This window comes from Symsagittifera roscoffensis, chromosome 3, assembly GCF_963678635.1.
Source record: "Symsagittifera roscoffensis chromosome 3, txSymRosc1.1, whole genome shotgun sequence".
NCBI classification, from domain to species: domain Eukaryota; kingdom Metazoa; phylum Xenacoelomorpha; order Acoela; family Convolutidae; genus Symsagittifera; species Symsagittifera roscoffensis.
Window position 1 is genome coordinate 37,212,491 of NC_087064.1, and position 19,075 is coordinate 37,231,565.

A 19,075-nucleotide genomic window follows, 5' to 3' on the forward strand; every position below is an offset into this window, starting at 1 on the left:
AATTCGGAGAAATGGAGCTGCCAGCTACCAGGTCGTGGATTCGGCTAGTGATCTCAATTCTTTTTTAAAATCATGCTTCAAAACTGATCTCCAAGGTAGGCTTTTTAGCTGCTCCATGGTTTCCACCTATTCCACCCCGATAAGTTTCTAGTGTCCGGTACTGTTAACCGGTCGTGTTCTACGGCTGTTGAAAAGCCAATTGCTCTACATCGTCCGTCATTCATTCTGGAGGGTTGAAATTTTACTGCCATCAAGGGTACTGTTTTTATTTCCAAAGTAGCACTGGTAGGGTTTCGGTCACCTTCTTAGAAGCTGCAGAGCTTGCTGATTTCATTCCTACCGTAAGAATGGGTGTTACCATCGTTTCAGTGCTTTTTGAGATCACCAGGGAGCAATCATTCTACCTGTGAGGCGAAAATTCGTAACAGTAGATTAAGCGGGGAATAATTGTGTTTTCTGCGATCTATGAAAGGCTATTTAGCCTTCTAAGCATATTCCGTTTCTCTTATTTTCCCACACTCCAGACTACTGAGTTATTTTGTTGAGCGAAGCTCTTTCTGTGCGTTTTGCGACTCAAGGCCTTTTTTTGCGTCTAGAGCTTTCAAGTGGTACCACTATTGCAGCCGTAATCGGTCAGGCCGTGGTAGACCTGAAGCTAGAGGTCAAGTGAGAGCTCGTACTCGCGCACTATGATTGCCATGGCAGGGGATCAGTTGCACGATCTGACGATCTCAAAGTGAACGCCTTACCACTATGCTAATTAAGTGCTTTAAGGAATACTGATCCACGCGCAATATTCCTCTCGTGCCGGATGTAAGCGTAGCGGAACGAAGCGGAGCAAGTGTATTCTACTTGCCAATGCCTGGTTACGAATTGTCGCCTATTCCGAATTGTCGGCCTAACCATTCTACCAACTCGTTAAAAAAGTTCATTCGCTATTTTTCGCCACTTAAGCAGTCTTGATTGCAATTGAAACGAAAAGCCGAAAAATTATAGTACTAACCATTTTTGGTGAACAATGTTAGAACAAATTAATTTTGTTACTGTTGTTGATAATGCAATTTCTATGGTTAAAATGGTGTTTAAATCTGTTTTTAAACACCATTTTAACCATAGAAATTGCCTTACCAACAACAGTAACAAAATTAGTTTGCACTAACATTTTGTTCGCCAAAAATGGTTAGTACTATAATTTTTTTGGCTTCTAGACATTGTTCTGTTGGTATGACGGTTTGTTGAACATCAACTGGTGCAATGAAATACCGAAAAGAACAATATGAAAAACTCGACGCAATAGTTCATCAAGTTAATTTATTGAAACATCAAATTTCAAAAAATTAGGATCTTCGAACTGCTTTGAGTGGCTTGTCATTTGACTAAATAAGTATTCAGATAATTTATGCGAACTAACAGTTTTCTTTTAGCCATCATGCGCTGCTGATATAAGTTTTGAAAGGGTTATTTAAGTTTTCGTTTTGTTGGCCCTTCGACTTGTTGGCCTGTCACGGATTGCCTAATATTTGTGATCAAATATATAATTTACTCGGTGATCAATTCATTTACTAAAACAGAACAATTTATGCGATGATAATTGCATAAGCGAACACTGAAGCTCCATCCTACAAATTGTGTAATTTGAATTCGATCGAAATCATTAAAATGCGCACACTAAATTTGGTTTTTCTTCTAATTCAAATGGTCATTTTGTCATCGTGCCAAACACCTAAGCCGAACATTGTTTTCCTCCTCGCTGACGATTATGGGTGGAACGACATTGGATTCCACGGCAGTCGCCAAGTCAAGACCCCCTTTTTGGACAAGCTGGCGAACGAGGGAGTCATTTTGAACAACTATTACGTCAGTCCACTTTGCACACCGAGTCGGGCGGCACTGATGACCGGACGGCATCCAGTGCGCACCGGGTTGCAGTACTACGTCATAGAAGCAGGGCAACGTCTGGGTGTCCCGCTGAACTACAAACTCATGCCGGAGTATCTGAACGATTTGGGATATGAGAGTCATATTGTGGGAAAATGGCATCTCGGTTTTTTCCACCGAAAGTATGAAACTTACTTGGTGGCTTAAACCTCTGTTTACAGCCTTTGAGATCCCTAAAATGACCCTTCGGTTCACTAAAATAATTGATTCAAAATCGACCCTAAATGCGTGTTTAAATACGAGCGCTTGATCTTCCCAAGGAAGCAATTTTTAACTGTTTTGTTTTTTAAAGTTTTGATTGAGACAGTGAGATAACGAAGAAGACCAATGTTAACTATATTGATACTAGTTGATCCTTTGATTCTTTTCAGTTACACGCCTACATATCGAGGGTTCAAATCATTCTACGGCTACTACATGGGACACAATGACTACTTCGACCATCATGATTACGAGGGTTAAAAGTTAATATTGAACAGCATGTTGAGACGAGCAACACTAACTTTTTGAATCTACATCTTGTATAGGTGTTTTTTTATGTTTCACGAGCAGGGAAAGAATGCCAAAACCTTTTTTGAAAGTCCTTGTTAAGCTGTTTTCCAGAGACTAATTACATTTCTAATTACATTTGTTTTCCTGAGAATCTTTGAATTATAATCCAATTTCTTCCAAAACCCCTTTTTTGTTTTTACAGGAAGTATAAACGAAGTCGTATTTGTAATGAAAAAAGAGACACATCAAACTTGTCATTCATTTTAGGTCCCCCTGTTGACCGCAACTGGTGGGGGTTGGACTGGCACTACGACCAAGACATGACCCTGACAGATGTGTACTCTGACTTTGGTGTGTACAGTACTCGAGTGTTCGCCAGGAGAGCAGGCGGAATCATAGCCCAACATGACTTCGAATCCAAGCCTCTCTTTCTCTATGTCCCCTTTCAGAGTGTCCACACTGCCAATTACCTGACAGATCCACTCCAAGTGCCACAGGACACCGAATTCCAGTTCCCGGTACTCGTTTTTATCTCGAAAAAGGAAATTAATTAATACAATGAATTACTTTTTATTTGTTCTTAAGTTTTTGAATTTTTCCTCAATGTTTTTAGAAACTGTAGAAAGTCAAATATGTTTTTGCTGGTGTCTGAATGTTTTACAAGCTGCAGAAAATTGGTTATGTTTCAGGCTGCTGTTATGTTATTATAAGTTACTTGGAATACTTGAAAATTTTCAGTACATTTGGGACAACCGTCGTCGCAAATACGTGGGAAATGTCTACGAAATGGACGTGGCAGTTTCCAATATCTACAGAGCTCTAGAGTCTCGAGGAGTGCTGGACAACACAATCATTGTGTTCAGCACTGACAACGGGGGAGCTCCGAACGGATATGATTCGAACTATGGAAGCAACTTCCCCCTACGAGCGGGCAAGGGATACTTCTTCGAGGGAGGTGCCAGAGGCGTCGGGTTTGTGTGGGGGGATGTGTTCAAAAAGAGGTCGGGAGAGGTTTCGATGGACCTGATGCATGTTAGTGACTGGATGCCGACGTTGTACGAGGCTGCGGGTGGTTCAGTTGGCAAACTAGGCGACATAGACGGTCATAGTTTGTGGCCAGTGCTGACTGGAGTGAACAGAACGTGTCCTCGGAGTGAAGTGTTGGTTAATTTGAACCCGGTTCTCAACTCAAAGGCTATCAAAGTGGGCAAATACAAGTACCTATTGAATCCATACGATCGATGGGACGCTGAGTAAGTTATCAGGAAAACGCTGAAAAGTTATCAGCTGAGTTTTATTTATCAAGGATATTTCTTGAGCACTTTTCAAGATGCCGACTTCAAAAAACACAAGTGGCTCACACTATTCCATCTTCTGCTCACACTTGAATAGTGTGAGCAGAAGATGGACACTAAAACCTGTAAAAATCAAAAGATCCCGGGAAAATATTGCTAAATACGTAGAACTCCTACCAATCCTACCAATCTGTCCTAGCAAATAATCCTTATTTCTGAGTCAATTAAGGTTCAATGATACATAATTAAACTCATGCTAGCAGAGGCAGTTGAGAGCAGATCGCCTGATTTTTAGTTACGACAACTGGTTCAAAGCAGCAGGGGACGAACCTTTCAGTTTTGAAGAAATGTTGCCAAACACCACACAGGCCCAGATATGGTGTGGAGAAGTGCCGACCGACATCGACACCAAATGTCACTCCAAAATCACAGGACTGGACGAGTGTGTATTTGACATCGAAAGTGACCCCTGTGAGTACTACAACCTAGTGGATGAGCCGCAGTTTAAACAGGTCAAAGAAGATCTGTTGAAGAGAGTTGAGTATTGGGAAGGATTGCAAGTAGATCCTCTGATTCCGGGATACGATGCATTGGGGAATCCAAAGTATCAAAATAATGTGTTTAAGCCCTGGACCACAGATCCAAGAATTCCTCCAAATGGTCTATGAACACGAAAACTTTTTCTGGATTGTTTTGAGCTATTCTGATTTTTTTATAAGCTATAAAAGAGAGCCTAAAACTCAGCCATACACTTGTGAAACAATTTATACTTGCCAATTAACTCATCAGAATGAATTAGTAGGCGAGTCTATATGAACTGTCTCTAACACATCACAAAACTGGTATGATCTGCAGAACTTGCGTCAAAGCGAATTGGGACGACGTCCAAGCGGTATTTCAGGTATTGCGTATCGCATGATTCAGAATTTTGAGCTTTTTATGATAAAATTTTTGATCAAATGTTTCGGATGGATGCTGTGATAAAACTTTTTTCTTTTTGTTACATCTGTTCACAGGAACCGTATGCGTTTGAGTATCAACAACAAACAAAGCCAAAATTAGGCACCCAAAAATTGAAGAGAGGGTGGAAAAGCAATGAATGAAGGTTAATCGAAAAGAATAATTATATTAAAATCTGTGTAAAGTTTTACAATGAACTCCTGCATCAATTAGTTGCATAAATAATTACCCTTGTTTTATGACAGGAAAAATTTCCTCCCTTTTAGTCAGGACATTGGGGCACAAATACTCGTCTCGTTAAAAAGAACTTTAAAATGGGACATCCATTTGCTAAATTTTTCTTTATGACGCCCATGTAGTTGCCATGTCATGTCTTCTATCAAAGTACCAACTTTAAACAAACATGGACGAGAGTTTCCTGAAAAAAATTGGTGGACGGACGCTAAAGCACCATCCAAAAGTCATTCTACTTGGTTTGCTAAATCTGGATACCTCATTAGACACTCATCATACGAACTGCCACTATATTTTACGCCAGAAAAACTTTGTTGATCGTTTTTTTTTGGAAGCTATTTTTGTTTTTTGAAAACATTGTGTGCAAAGAAGTCATTGTAACACATATGATATTTTTTTAATTTAAAAAATTTAATTCTGCAAGCTTATCACCTGAAAAAAGAATTCCTCACCGTTAAAAACTGACCGTTAAAAATTAAACTTACCATTAAACTGGCTATTAAACTGACCAACTCAAAATGACCATTTTGAAACAAAACGACTGAATTGAAATGTATGTCTAAGGGAATTCATGCCATCAGCTCTGCTACTAAAATTGAGTATCAACAACGTAAAAAGCGAAAATAAGGCGCCCAAAAATCAAAGAAAAGCAATGAATGATGGTTAACGGAAAAGAAAAATTATTTTAAAATCTGTTCAAAGTATTACAACAAACTCCTTGTCGAAAACTATTAAAATGGGGCCTCCGTTTGCTAAAATTTTTATTACTGACGCCTATGCAGTTGTCATTTCACGTCTTCCACCAAAGTATTTGACTCTTAAACGAATATGGACGATAATTTTTCGAAATGAATTGTTGGACGGCGATTAAAGCACTATCCAATATTCTTTCCAGTAGGTTCGCTATATCAGCAAACTTCATTAGACGGGCATCATACGAACTGCCACTATAGTTTACTCTAGGAAAATTTTAATTAGGTTTTTTTGGAAGCTATTTTTGTTTTTCAAAAATATATTCTCACAGAAGTCACCGTGACACAAATGATTTTTATTAAAGATTGAGGAATCTAAATCTGCAAGCTTATTTCCTCCAAAAAACACTAAAGGTTCATCGAAAAAAAAAATAACTGAACATTTAAAATTAAACTTACTATTAAACTGGCCAAAAAATGAACATTTTGAAACAAAAGAATTGAATCGAAACATATGGCTAAGGTAACCAAATTTACACAAAGTTGGTTGTGCTGCTTCCTTACGAACATATCACAACAAAATTCTGTAGATTGCCGTAGTAAAGCCCAAAACTCACACAAATTGGGGAAAATTTTGAGCTAATAAACAACTGAATTGTTTTGTGCCCTAAGATATGAATATACCATGATCTTATAAATCATTTCAAGAACTTTGGAAATAGGGATGGTGTTTAGTCAGGGGAAGGTTGAGGAGCGGTATATGGTGACTGGGTAGCTAGCCAATGAAAATGAAAATCAAAGAACTCAGGAAAAATCAAAGCTAGAAAAACAATGTGAAAAAGCTCTAAAATATGAGCCATTCAAAATCTCGTTACATTCTGCTTCTGGACTGGAAATTGCAACATAATGACAGATTATAAGTCCGAGTTGAAGGCGTAGACAAGTTACTTGCCGCAAGCTCGAACTATTTTCAGCTAAACTTGAGACATACATGTTGTCTGAGTAACTAGCCCGAAAGTGGTCATTTCCGGTTCATAGTCAATGGTAAACTGATTGTGAAATCGTTGACCTTGGGCAACGAAATCATTCATAATTTTCAATAAATTTATGAGACAACGTTTCAGTTACAGAAAAATTTTGACCTCCAATTTAAAAATTTAAAAATTTGTCCATTAAAATTTATTAAACTCTGTCCAAATAGTGTAATTATTTCTCATTTTTAGAGAAAAAAAAATAAATATTTTTTTTTGCGAGATAATATAAACGATTTGTTAACGTGCGAGATTTTGTAAACTAGTTATAACTAGTTTTTTTTTAAAGTTTTCTTGTCTGACCAGAACGTAAGTACCTTGTTTTTACACCTCAAACTCAGGGGCGGATTTAAAGGGGGCGGACGCGGGACAATCGGTTTTGAATTACCGCGGGACATTCGGTATTTTCGACAGTGCTCGAGGTACAAGCGCACAAAACTGCTCCACCTAAGATAATATGTTCACTTTGTTTCAATGTACTCCAAACATCATTCAGCTAACAGTTTAAAAGTATGACGCTGGCGGTAGTAAAAAGAAAGACTCGCCGCACAACAAGACCATTTTTGGTGAAAGTCATGGACCATGTGTAGGCCTTCTCGTGGCGGTCCTGTATGTCAGCAGCAAATATGTTGATCTTGCTAACTGCACATCAAAAACACATATATACTGGATTATTTTGCAATCTGCATCTGTATAACGCTTATGCAAGCAAAAAAATCCGACAACAATTCGATTACTTAAGCTTTGCGCGACCCATGTTGCGACTTAAAAACAAGTGCTCAAGAAAAATTTCCAGCGATCTTCAGGAATAATAGTGATCTCCAGGAATAATAGTGATCTTCAGGAATAATAGTGATCTTCAGGAATAATAGTGATCTTCAGGAATAATAGTGATCTTCAGGAATAATAGTGATCTTCAGGAATAATAGTGATCTTCAGGAATAATAGTGATCTTCAGGAATAATAGTGATCTTCAGGAATAATAGTGATCTTCAGGAAAATTTGCTCACCGTAAACTAATATTTTCTGGAATTTCTGCAATCTATGAGTTCTTTTCAAAAAGTGAATTTTGTAAATGGTTTTCTACCCGAGTCGAGATTTTTCACTTAATTTGAAGCTAGATCTGAGCGGTTTGAGCGGTTTTTTTTAGACGATTGCGCTCAAAAGCTTGCTTCATAAAGAGCGGTTTGAGCGGTTTATTTGGAAAAACCGCTCAAAAACCGTTCAAACCTTGCCCGGTTTTTGAGCATTTTTTCAAAGATCAGCCGCTCAAAAACCGTTCAAACCGTGCGCGGTTTTTGAGTGGTTGTTTTAGATAAACCACTCATAAACCGCTCAAACCGCTCATTATGAAGCAAGATTTTGCGAGCAATTGTCTAAAAAACCGCTCAAACCGCTCAAATCTTGTTTCAATTAGGTGAAAATCTCGACTCAGGTCATAAGCGGCGTTTTTTACAGTCACTTTATTAATAGGTTTTATCGGGTCTGACTTACTTCAGGTATATCTATCTGGAGGGTAAGTCTCCTCCGCTTCATGACAAGAGGCTTGAGATTGAAACGTTCTAATCGGAGGGTAATTAACCTTCCGTTTTTGTTTCAAAAGAATTTCGCTTTAGTGTGCAAACAGCTCAAAACAAATTTAGTTGAGCTATTCAACCCTCCTTGAGGACTAAGGATTTTCAAGAAGTTTTCTTGATTGCCCCTCAAAACTGAACGCTCCGAAACGTGGATTTCTGGAAAAAAAATTCAACTCCAATCGCGCTGACCCAAAAACGGTTAAAGATTGAAAATAACGGAGAAGTTGTTGAAATACGGTAACGAACATTTTCCGATCGGGTTGAGTTGTTAACAAAAACTCGTGATCGATTGAGTTATCTTGAAAATTTACCCTCGATGTTGTACTTAACAGGGAAATGCAGTTTACCACCCGAAATAAATTGATCAGTTTTTTACACAAATCCCAAACATTATTGTATATAAGAAAACTGTTTAAATCCTTCATTGTTTTTATCCAATCAGGGTTCGTTAGTGGCTCTCTTAAAATTAAGGGCAAGTTATCTACGTAAACAACAGCGTCTGACTGCCAAAATTCCTCAAAACATTGATCATTTCCAATAGAAAAGAGTTTTTTTCAGAAGTTTCGTTGTCTGATACACACACAGCCTGAAGTGAAAAGTATCAATTAGTCCCACGATATCAGTATGATCAATTTCTAGCTTTTCAGTAGCCCTGTTATCCCAAGTTTTAGATACTATTTTCTGTTTATCTTTTTCAGTTTGACACTCAATACAGATAGCTTGTTTCTTTTGTTTAAACTTACTCCCGCGGTAAATTTTTCCAACTTTTGGAAATCATCAATATTATTATAACTTAGTCTATTATGCCAAATCTTTAGCAAACAGTTTTATTTTTTTCGGTGTATTCTGATTTACACTTCCTATTGGCATTTTGAAAAGATCTCGTTCTCATTTTGGATCAATTTCAGATATACCAGGAAAAATCATTCGCGGACAGTTTTCAATAAAAGACTTATATGTCTTGTTTTTGGAAATTTCTAAACAGACACTGAAAAGGCAGTGTTTGCAGGTACAAACAGTGTATCTTTAATCTCTATTGTTACGAATTGACGGTCACTGGTTTTCATGCGAAACTTGACCTTACCTTTACCAACAATTTCAGAATTTTTTCTTTTGCTCAAAGAACGTTTTCATCTTTTGAAATCAAATTTAGTGGAACAATCGTTTGTTTGAAACCTGTGTGACGAGCTATCAGTGAAGCAAAACTTTTTCATGTTTCCTTCAAAAAATTTGTAATTTGTATAAAAACTGAAAAATTCTACTGTTTTTTGCCTGGTTTTAACGGTTGTTGACTGGTTAAGCTCAACGTTTTTCCTACAATCGCCCACAAATGGACCTGTTTGATTGTAAATTTATGACTTTGTTTCTTTCCTCCACCCATGTTTTCGATTACCTAATTTTTCGCAACCATAAAAGTTTATAAACTTGTTTTTGAAAAAAGATTCATGGTTTCGAACTTCTCTGCAAAACTGTTTTGCTAATATCCACTAAACTTGACAACTTCTTTAAAATACAACCAAATTTTTTTGAAAAATTGATGTTAGTGGTTAAATTGGTGAAATTATCAAATTTTGTTGCTAATAGCATTTAAAAACTTTGCAATCACCATTTTTTCTGGAATTTCTTAACCTTACTTTTTTTTAAATCATTGCAAATTCTCCAAACTTAGTCTATAGCTTTCAACTATTCGTTAGCGTCATATTTTAAATTAGAAATTTTGTTCAGCGTTTTTTTTTCAGCTAATGCGGGGTCTCTTGGTACTATCGTAATAATCTTCTAATCGTTTCCAAGCATGAGAACCATTGAGTTTATCCCGTTTTTTTGCATCACACCTTTTGTATCAAAACATTGAATCAATGTGCACCAGAAAGTTTTTTCTATCAATTACAAATTTCTCAATATTAAGAACGTCTGGTTTTTTTCAACGTTTTTTTCAAAATTGAAGAAACAATAAGAGCCTTGAATCGCTCAAAGTAATTCTGATCTTTTTTCTTGCAGTTTGTCTAGCCTCCTTTCAAAACTTCTGGCCATAATTTGAATTTCTTTCAATATGACTGATTTCCAATCTGAAAATTTGATGTCATCAACACTCAACTGTTTTTCTCGTTTTTTTTGATTTTCAGGAAGCTAACGCTTATATTGTAGTCCAAAAATATTTCTGGCTTAGAAAACAAATTAACATTTTGATCACATAGTTAGATTAATGAAACAATGAGTAAGATAAGGAAAAGTCCGAAATTAAAGAAAATGTAAGCACTACAAATGCCTTACGTTATTGTTTAATTTTACTGGTAGATAAATTTTTTAGAGCAATTAAATATTTTTTTGATGTTCTATTGTCTCTAAATTATTTTAAATCAATTTTATTAACCTGACGCCAAGCTCAGTTCGAAATTGTTCGAAATCACTTTTATAGTTTTTTTCGTATACGAAGATGACTGAAACATACAATCAACAGAAACGTTCAAAGTGGCACAATATGCGCACGAGTCGCTATTACTTTGCGAAGATACCAACGTGAAAAATGAATCACAGCTCTTACAAGAACCTTGTCCAAAAAAAGTTCTTCAAAATACAAGCCTTTATAAAAAAAACTTAATGCAAGCAAAACTGAACCCATCGTTTTTGGAAAATCAAAAACACCAAAACAGAAGCCACCATACAAAATTCTGCTTTAAACTAGATGCTAATGTAAGAACGAAAAAACAGGATTAAAATATTGAGCTGTAACGCTGAATTAGTTCCTTATGTTCTTGGGAGAAATTAAAAATAAAAAAGTCATCATTGGCTTGCGGAATGAAATCGAGAAGGAGATGGCTGAAATCAAAACCCTGATTATAATTAATGAGCGCTTCAGTCATCAGCCATTTGTAACACTCTGAAACATTCTTGAGTGGTCTAACAACATCAATTACATTATCATTTAAAAAAAAACAGCTAACCTGGTAATTAAGCGACCCGATATTCGAAGAACCACATTGAACGGACTGTGGTAGAGATGGTTCAAAAGCATGTGAAGCTCCGTTTAGACGCTAGCCAGTCTTTTTAGAACCTAGCTTTATTTTCCGTTGGTATGTACTTCCGGGTGAATGTTACATTAGGCTTAAAGTCTTGATTGCCAAAAAAAAGGTTAAAGCATTGATAACTGTTTTTCTCGCAATATTGTTTTTTTTCTATATATGGGTATACTAAACAAAATTTTATGACTTACACAAGCATCAAATTTTTAGCTATGATTTTACAATCAAGTTGTAATGTTTTTGTCGACTCGATTTCAGCCTAATTGTTGTGATAAACTTAATAAATAGATTTGTTAGGTTTGATGTTTGTGCCTGTTTGTGGAGCGCCCTCTGAGGGATTTTAGAGACAAGACTGTCAAGTGGCTTTCTGTGAGGAGGGGGGTAAATGGAACTGGCTTGAAGGTTCTGGTGGTGCACCGCTGGACTTATTGAGCTCGGGTGAGATTGTTCCTTGTTTGTGATTTTTGTAATTCGATTTCAAAATTTAAATTGATTTAATTGTCTTTGATTTATTTTATTTGCTGATTTTTAAAATTCCCACTGACCGCTTATCATGGGTTAGTTCAGTCCCCTAAAGTTCAGTCAAAAACCTTTTATACCTTTATGCTGCGTCAAGATGAGGAAAAACAACAAAGAGTGTCCAAGCAAAGATTGCTTAAAACATTCAGGACTGATAAATTGGATTGGATGTGATTTTTGTTCTAGTTGTTATCATATCAGTTATGTTATTATTTCTCTTAGCGACTCTAAGAAAATCCAATGGTTTCAATGTCCTTTATGCGTTGATGTAAACTATGTTAAGAAAGCAACAATAGGTAATGATTTAGTGCTAGACAATTATGTTAATACAGCCATCTCAAGTTTCTGAGTACTCAAGAGAATACCAAAAGTTTCCCGTGTTCCTTTTGGCGGAAAGACTGTCGGACAAAATAAATGACATCTTTTATAATGTGGAAGATGCTAAAAAATTTCTAATTTTGTAACGTCTTTCTTGTTTTCTTCGGAGCAACCAAAAAGAAGTGAATGCAAACAGACCACAAGCATGAGCTCTTTGATTAACAAAAAAATCGAGCAAATGACGTGTCGCTTCTAAAACCCCATCCATAACTTTCAAGCCCGCCTCTGAGTGACCTCGAGCTGATATAAAGCTATTAAGTAGTACTAATATAAAGGTAGAGATAAGTCCTGCTGCTTCGGATGACAAAATTGTTTCTTTTTCAACTGATAATTTTAAAAAATTGTTGTCTATGCAACTTCAGCGAGCCAAATTTGCAGTTACAAATCCAAAAAACTTAGATAATTTTTTTTGTAACCAAATTCGACCTTTACAAAGCGATAATGTCCTTTCCAATCGGATCAGCAGGTCCTGATAGCAGGTCCTGATAAAATAGTTCCACAAATTTTTAAAGATCTTGTTAGTAAGTCGAATGGCAGTGCAGGACTTAATTTTCTGAAATCGCTTACTAAACTGATAAACCTCATTGGACATGGCAAAATACCCGAACCCCTAAGACCTTTCTTTTTTGGCGCTAAGCTTAGCGCCCTCATAAAGATAGACGGAGGGTTGAGACCGATTGCCACAGGCAACACGCTGAGACGTACGGTGTCTAAATGCGCTGGAAGCAATGCCCTCTCCGAGCGATAAAATTTTTGCGGAAACGTACAGGTAGGATGCGGTACCAAACGAGGAGCTGAAACAGCTGCACACTCTTTTCGAAACCTAATTGAACGCGACGACAATCCAAATTGCACTATTCTTTTAAAACTAGATTTTAAGAATGCCTTTAACCCTCTAATTAGTGAAACAATGCTGAATCATGTTTTTTTTTTCAAATCCCCCGAAATGCATAATTACACCTATTGCGCGTATAGTAACCCTGGTTACCTTTTTTATAGAAGCTCCGTCACAATGTCAGAAGACGGAACTCAGCAAGGTGATCCTGAAGCCTACCGCTTTTTGCGGAAACAATTCAGACACTAGTCAAACAGTTAGAGTGGAAAATTAACAAGACAACCAGTATTTTTCGACTCCAAACAGACCACAATTTAGAAAAAATATCAGTTAGCTTGGCGGAAAAATAGCTATTTTAACTCCTGCTATTTTTCCGATTTCAGAATTCAGTTCTTAACATGAAATCGGAGAAAATTACGGCCTGAGCTTGAACACTGAGCAGTGTGAACTTTTTTTTGGGACTGACTACGAGTACAGAGTAATTCAGTCTTAACACAATTTCGAAAAAAAACGCCCAAAATAAAAGAAGAACTCCTCATTTTAGGATCTTCAATCGGCAAAATTTGCCGAAAAGAATTGCTCGACGAAAAATTAAGGAGCTTGGAAACATCTCGGATGTCATTGACAAACTAGGCGCCCGTTATGGTTTGCACCTACTGAAAAACTGCTTTAGCCTGCCAAAGCTCTATTTTTTGCGTACGAGCCCTTGTTTTTCGCAAATTGATTTTTTGGAACGCTACGAGAAATTACTAAGAAATTCGTTTTGCAAGGTCACTAACGTGAAAATGGATGATAACCAGTTTTATAAGCAGTTCTCCCGGCAGCCAAAGGTGGATTGCGCGTTTCTTTCAATTGTCTACTTGCTTTACCCACTTTCTTAGCCTCAGCAGTGGGAGCGAAAAATGCCTTAAGCAAAATTTTTGTTTAGGAGCATGTGGATGGAACCTATGATGATGCGCTTAAACGGTATTTTGAACTTGGAAAAATTGAAATGGCTCCGGAGAATGAAATCCGAAAAAATTTTTGATTTTACCACTCAAACCATTCGAAATTTTTGGTTTTACCACTCGAACCGCTCGAACCACTCGAAATTTTTGATTTTACCACTCGAACCAACAGACGTAAAAAGTTTCAGTGCGTCCAAGATTGATTTGGCTCTTATTGGATGAACGTCAACCCGCGCAAAAATTTAAGGTTAAAATCGTCAAACCAACACTTCAGAATTGCAATAGGGCATCGATTAGGCTCAAAATTATCCAAACGGCATAAATGCGTGTGCGGAAAAAACCGAAGATGGCTGATTAAAATAATTTTAAGCTCTAAAATTAATTAAACATTTTAAAATTAACTTGTCTGGAAGTTTCTGAGTCCTAATTTTGATTTAGACATGTACGTTTTAAATAAAAAAACAAAAATATTTTGGGACTAAATTTTCAGTGTTAGCTCCCTGCTTCTAAACTCGTCGTGCGTGTTCAAGCCCGGTTTCTCTTTCCTGATATGAATTGCCTCTAGCAAATTTTTTGTTTGACCTATCAAATTTTGTTTGGTTGTTTGACCTATCTATAATTTCCCAACTAAGATCTGCGCTATTTCCCTCAAGTTGGCATTGCTGAAGGTGGAGGCCTACCGGTGAGTCTGCTTTCTTATGTTCCTCAATTCTAGTGGCCAAATGTCGAACAGTTTGTCCGACATAGGTGGAAGTGCATCCACTACATGACAATTTATAAACCACTCTCGACTTAAGGTCATTAGAAAATGCTGACTCCAGTGATGGTAATCATGATTCTAGTTTTCTTGTGGTGAAAACCACTTGAACGTTAGTTATTTTTCGTAACCTGTTAGCAAAATATTGGCTCTGGTTACCTCTATATTGCACTATCAGCATTGGGAGCTTCACATCTTTTGGTGATTGAATTGACAAACACCTCTCACTATTCAGGGGCTTGCCCTTACCCTCGATGATCTTGCACAAGGCGTCTGAAGCCACCTTTGCTGACCAATTTTCAGGGTAATGATTCGTCAGCCATTGCGCGCTATTAGTTTCCATAGCCTTATCAAAATGCTCCCAGCTAGATGTAATCCTAAATTTCCTGTGTATAGTGCCTTGAATAACACAACGCTTATACTGAGTTGGGGCGCAGCTTCTATAGTTCAGTATAGTCCCTGTATCTGTTGGTTTTTGATACCATCTGCAAGTTACACGCCTACCCTACGATATATTTATGTTCAAATCCAGGAACGGCATATTCCCCTCCGAATTAGTTTTCTCTAGAGTGAACTGCAGATTTGGATGAAGAGAATTGGCGGCATCGAGAAGACAACTCGGCTCCCCTCTGACTGTTCTAACAATGTCATCCACATACCTGAGGAACAATTTCACCTGGGGAGTATCCTTCTCCTTGTTCTTAGCTTGGCAGCAGCTTTCACAGTACCAGACTATCTGGGTTTTTGATGCGTATACGTCATCGGATGTTTTTCCGCATTTTAGATGATACCAGTTTCGGCAACTCTCGCATTCAACCCCTTTGATCTATATGTGACTTTCCTGCTGCAACATGGGCACAAGACGTTTTTGTCATTAATTTGCTGTATCTCCGTTCCCACCGGTATTTTTTGTCTTAGAGCAAACTCGTACTCTTTCAGCCATAAGTTTGCCAGAATTACAGCGAGGGACGCGCCCATTGCCTAACCATCATCTTTTACATACCATTAATCATTACACTTGAAATATACTTTGCTGACCGCCATATTCAAAAGCCTTTTCATGGTTGCTCTTTGAATTTTAGGAGGAGACTCCTGGCTGTACAGCTACTGTAAAAAAAATTCAATTGCCTCCTTCAAATGAACGTTAATGTACAATTTACAATTTTTTCACATCAAGAGATATTATGGTTTCATCCGGATCTAGAGCAAAGTTTTCAATTGTTTCTCTGGCCTCTTTAGTATTGGTTTCTATATTGGCCCCATCGATGTTGTCAAAAAACTTTGCAAGCATTTTGTTAAGAGTCTCATACGAGCTGCCTGGAAGTAATAGTACTGGTCCTAGGGGTGTCTCAGCCTTGTGTACCTTAGCTAAACCGTACAAACGGGCGGGTTGCCCCCTGTTGACCTTATCTTAGAATTTAACTGATCACTTATCTCGTCTCTTTTGTTCATGGCTAGTAATTTTTTGTTCAGTTCCTTCTCAGTTTTCAGTATAACCTCATCAATGGTTGCATCTTTTTTCACAAACTGAGCAGATTGCAACAAGGACTCCAGCTTTGATTCAAACGTTCTTTTCCTCATTATGCAAAAACCAACCCCTTTATCAAAAGGCACAGCCAGCAAACCATTATCTTTGAGATATTTTTTCACTTTGTCTCTTGGGGTTTGCTTTAAGTTTTTTGCATATGCCTTTGCCGCGGCTTCTATTTCACAAAACGTTTCACCAGATGTTTTTTGGTTTTTCAATTGTGAGAGGAAAATGTCGATGTCCGCCAAAAAGTGTGTTTCAATAATTTGTCTCTAATGGGATGCTTCCGGCCCATTGATAGCACTTTATATACCCATCCAGGCAGTTCAATGTTATCAAATACCTTAACTGATCGCTCATTTCTCCCCCCAAGAGGTTTATCTTGTCTCTCGGACAGTTTTTCTAAGTTTTTTCTGCGGTTTTCTGATGTTGTCTTTAAGCTTGCCTGAATTTGACGCCCCACGAAGCTGAAAATGGTTGCCCACCACTGTTTATCAATTTCTTTTTTTCACCAGTGATCTTGCTTTCATTAGCATCTCCTCGTACATTTCCTATCCTCAAATGCCCTAAAAGTTTCAGTCCTTAGTAGTTTCAATTGAAAATTATGCACAGCTTGGTCCGAAAAAAAAACCGTTCTCGGTGACCCTAAACTTCAAAAAATCCGGCATTAGATCGTTTCACACATTTTCTCAAAAACTTCAGTCTATGTAGAGATACTAGAACTTTTTAAAAGAATTTTAAATAGTCCAACACAACTTTCCGAGTTACTTTTCTTTTTTCAAATTTTTCTGAGCCAAACAGCAGGCAAAAGTACTGTGGTCATTGTTTTGCAGGCCACGAGTAATGAAACTCACAAGGCACAAAGCAAAACAAATCCCACTCTTCTCACCCCTGTCTTTGAAGCGCAGACACTTCCTCTGCCTTCAGCTTCTGCTCACGTCTTGCTTTGGCCTTCCTCTTTGTCTGTGATGGTCTCTGTTGTTTGCCCCTGATATTGCCAATCAGCTCTGACAGCCTTTCTTTGTGTGTCACTACCAATCGCAGAGATTTCAGCTCTAATTCAACACTCTGTTGCAGCTTCAAATATTCCTTGAGCTGCTCCGGGTCGTTTTGCTTGCTCTTGGAGAGTAGCCGTTTTGTAGCTGGAATAATGAGAACTCTTTTGCCGAGAAGCTGACTAAACAAGTCGGGCGTTACTTCTCTTCTGCAATAGACGAGTGCCAATATCTGCTGCTTCTCCGTTTTCAAATATTTTGTCAGCTCCTCGACACTGGCTGGGCGATAGTTGTTTGTTCTGTGGCTGCTAATGGTGTTGTTTACCACGTCGTGCCACACAACCACTTTTTTCTCCTTCAGTGGACTGTCTTCCAGTAATCGTCGGAAGTTCTTTCCTTGGTTCAGCAAGTTGTTATCAAGGGATAGGCCAGGAGTTCACATACAATTCCTAATTTGTATGTGAAAGTCAGGACTTGTATGTGAAACAATACAATGTTTTTTGTTTTGTTTTCTCATACATGATATGAGACAGCTAAATTTGGGTCGCGTGAACTACAGAGCAGCTTTAGAACTACAGTATCAAGACTCAGAATTTTCCAGAAAAATTAATTTTAAAATGTTTAATTTTAGAGGTTAAAAGTATTTTAATCTTAATAGTAATTTAGAGGTCAACTGTGATTGGCTGATTTTTTAACATTATATTTAGAACCAATTTGTATGTAAATTATTGTAATTAACACTTGTAAATTGATGTTTTATTGTCATTTGGATTAGTTTATTGTAAAAATCCTGACGATGCACATTGTTGCGAAAACTTTTGAAATTTACTTTTTAGCAAACATTTCTTCGAAGATGGTTTACATGGTCTTTCTTGACTCAAAAGTGCGGGGAGATTCTCTAGGCATTCAAACCTGAATGCCCTTATAAAGCAGAGTTTACATTCTCTCATTCCGTCTGTTTCAGAACCACGACACCTCTACAGGACCGATCAGAAGCGACCAGACGGTTTGACTCTCGTTCCATGGACTGCTGATAAGCAGCTCTTGTAGAATGTAACAGTAACAGACTCCTTAGCTCCAAGTAGAAGTAGTGCCGGGTCTGTTTGTAACCCTGGTACGGCTGCCGCTGAAGCGGAAGAGCAAAAAAATGACAAGTATAAAGATCTAGTAGCTGATGAGTATCTTTTTCAACCGCTAGCTTCTGTAACATTCGCCCGGAAGTACACATCGACGGAAAATAAAGCTAAGTTATGAAACGACTTGCCAGCGTCTAACTTAAGCTCTCCATGCTTTTCACCGTCTCTACCAAAGCCAGTTCTTTTGGTGGTCTTTCTAACATCGGGTCGACAACAACGTTACTGCCTTCGGCTTCGGTCAAAATACTCAAACTAACTGGTTTACATGCAAAATTAATGAGCTCATGACTGGGTCTCAGTATCCCCAGACCACGAGGTCACTCCTAAAAACAGGGCTACTACTATTTGTTATATTACTATTGTTTTTGTTCAGTAGATAAAAATCATCATCTCCATCGAAGATGGATCAACCCTTTTCCTTAACTCCTAGCTTCTCATCGTCGGAAAATGAATTCAGATGTTAAATAAATTCAATTCAGGACATAATCGGGAAGCTAAAAGTTTATATAAAATGATGTAAGTTCCAGTCCCGAGTCCCCTCCGGATTCTTGAATCCGGGGAAATAACACCCTTATCTCCTCTCTAGAAGGCTGGTTTCTACCCTTCACCGTTGTTGTGAATGGCCTTGCAACGATTGTAGCGACACAATCGTTGCAACTCGGAGCGGTCTCTGCTAACTCTGCTGTTCGTTCAATTATCGTTGTTGTCGCCGTCGCAACTATTGTTGCTCTGTTTTATTTT

General features: G+C 37.8%; 3 protein-coding genes across 3 annotated transcripts in view; 1 reads left to right on the forward strand and 2 right to left on the reverse strand.

The window, feature by feature from the left end:
• LOC134841434 (uncharacterized) overlaps positions 1 to 19,075 on the reverse strand; it is a 325,189-nt gene that overhangs the window by 150,736 nt on the left and 155,378 nt on the right. The window lies entirely within an intron of this gene.
• LOC134841433 (uncharacterized) overlaps positions 1 to 19,075 on the reverse strand; it is a 189,579-nt gene that overhangs the window by 15,123 nt on the left and 155,381 nt on the right. The window lies entirely within an intron of this gene.
• On the forward strand, positions 1,560 to 4,520 carry LOC134841970 (arylsulfatase B-like). Its single transcript, XM_063858082.1, has 5 exons — positions 1,560 to 2,060; positions 2,310 to 2,395; positions 2,698 to 2,948; positions 3,169 to 3,683; positions 4,021 to 4,520. The coding sequence occupies exons 1-5, from the start codon at positions 1,660 to 1,662 to the stop codon at positions 4,391 to 4,393; spliced, it is 1,626 nt and encodes a 541-aa protein (XP_063714152.1). The 5' UTR covers positions 1,560 to 1,659; the 3' UTR covers positions 4,394 to 4,520.

Coding starts and splice junctions, on each gene's coding strand:
- LOC134841970 (XM_063858082.1), top strand. CDS start 1,660: ATGCGCACACTAAATTTGGTTTTTCTTCTAATTCAAATGGTCATTTTG. Junction 2,396..2,697: donor CGACCATCATGATTACGAGG/GTTAAAAGTTAA, acceptor CATTCATTTTAG/GTCCCCCTGTTGACCGCAAC. Junction 3,684..4,020: donor TACGATCGATGGGACGCTGA/GTAAGTTATCAG, acceptor CCTGATTTTTAG/TTACGACAACTGGTTCAAAG.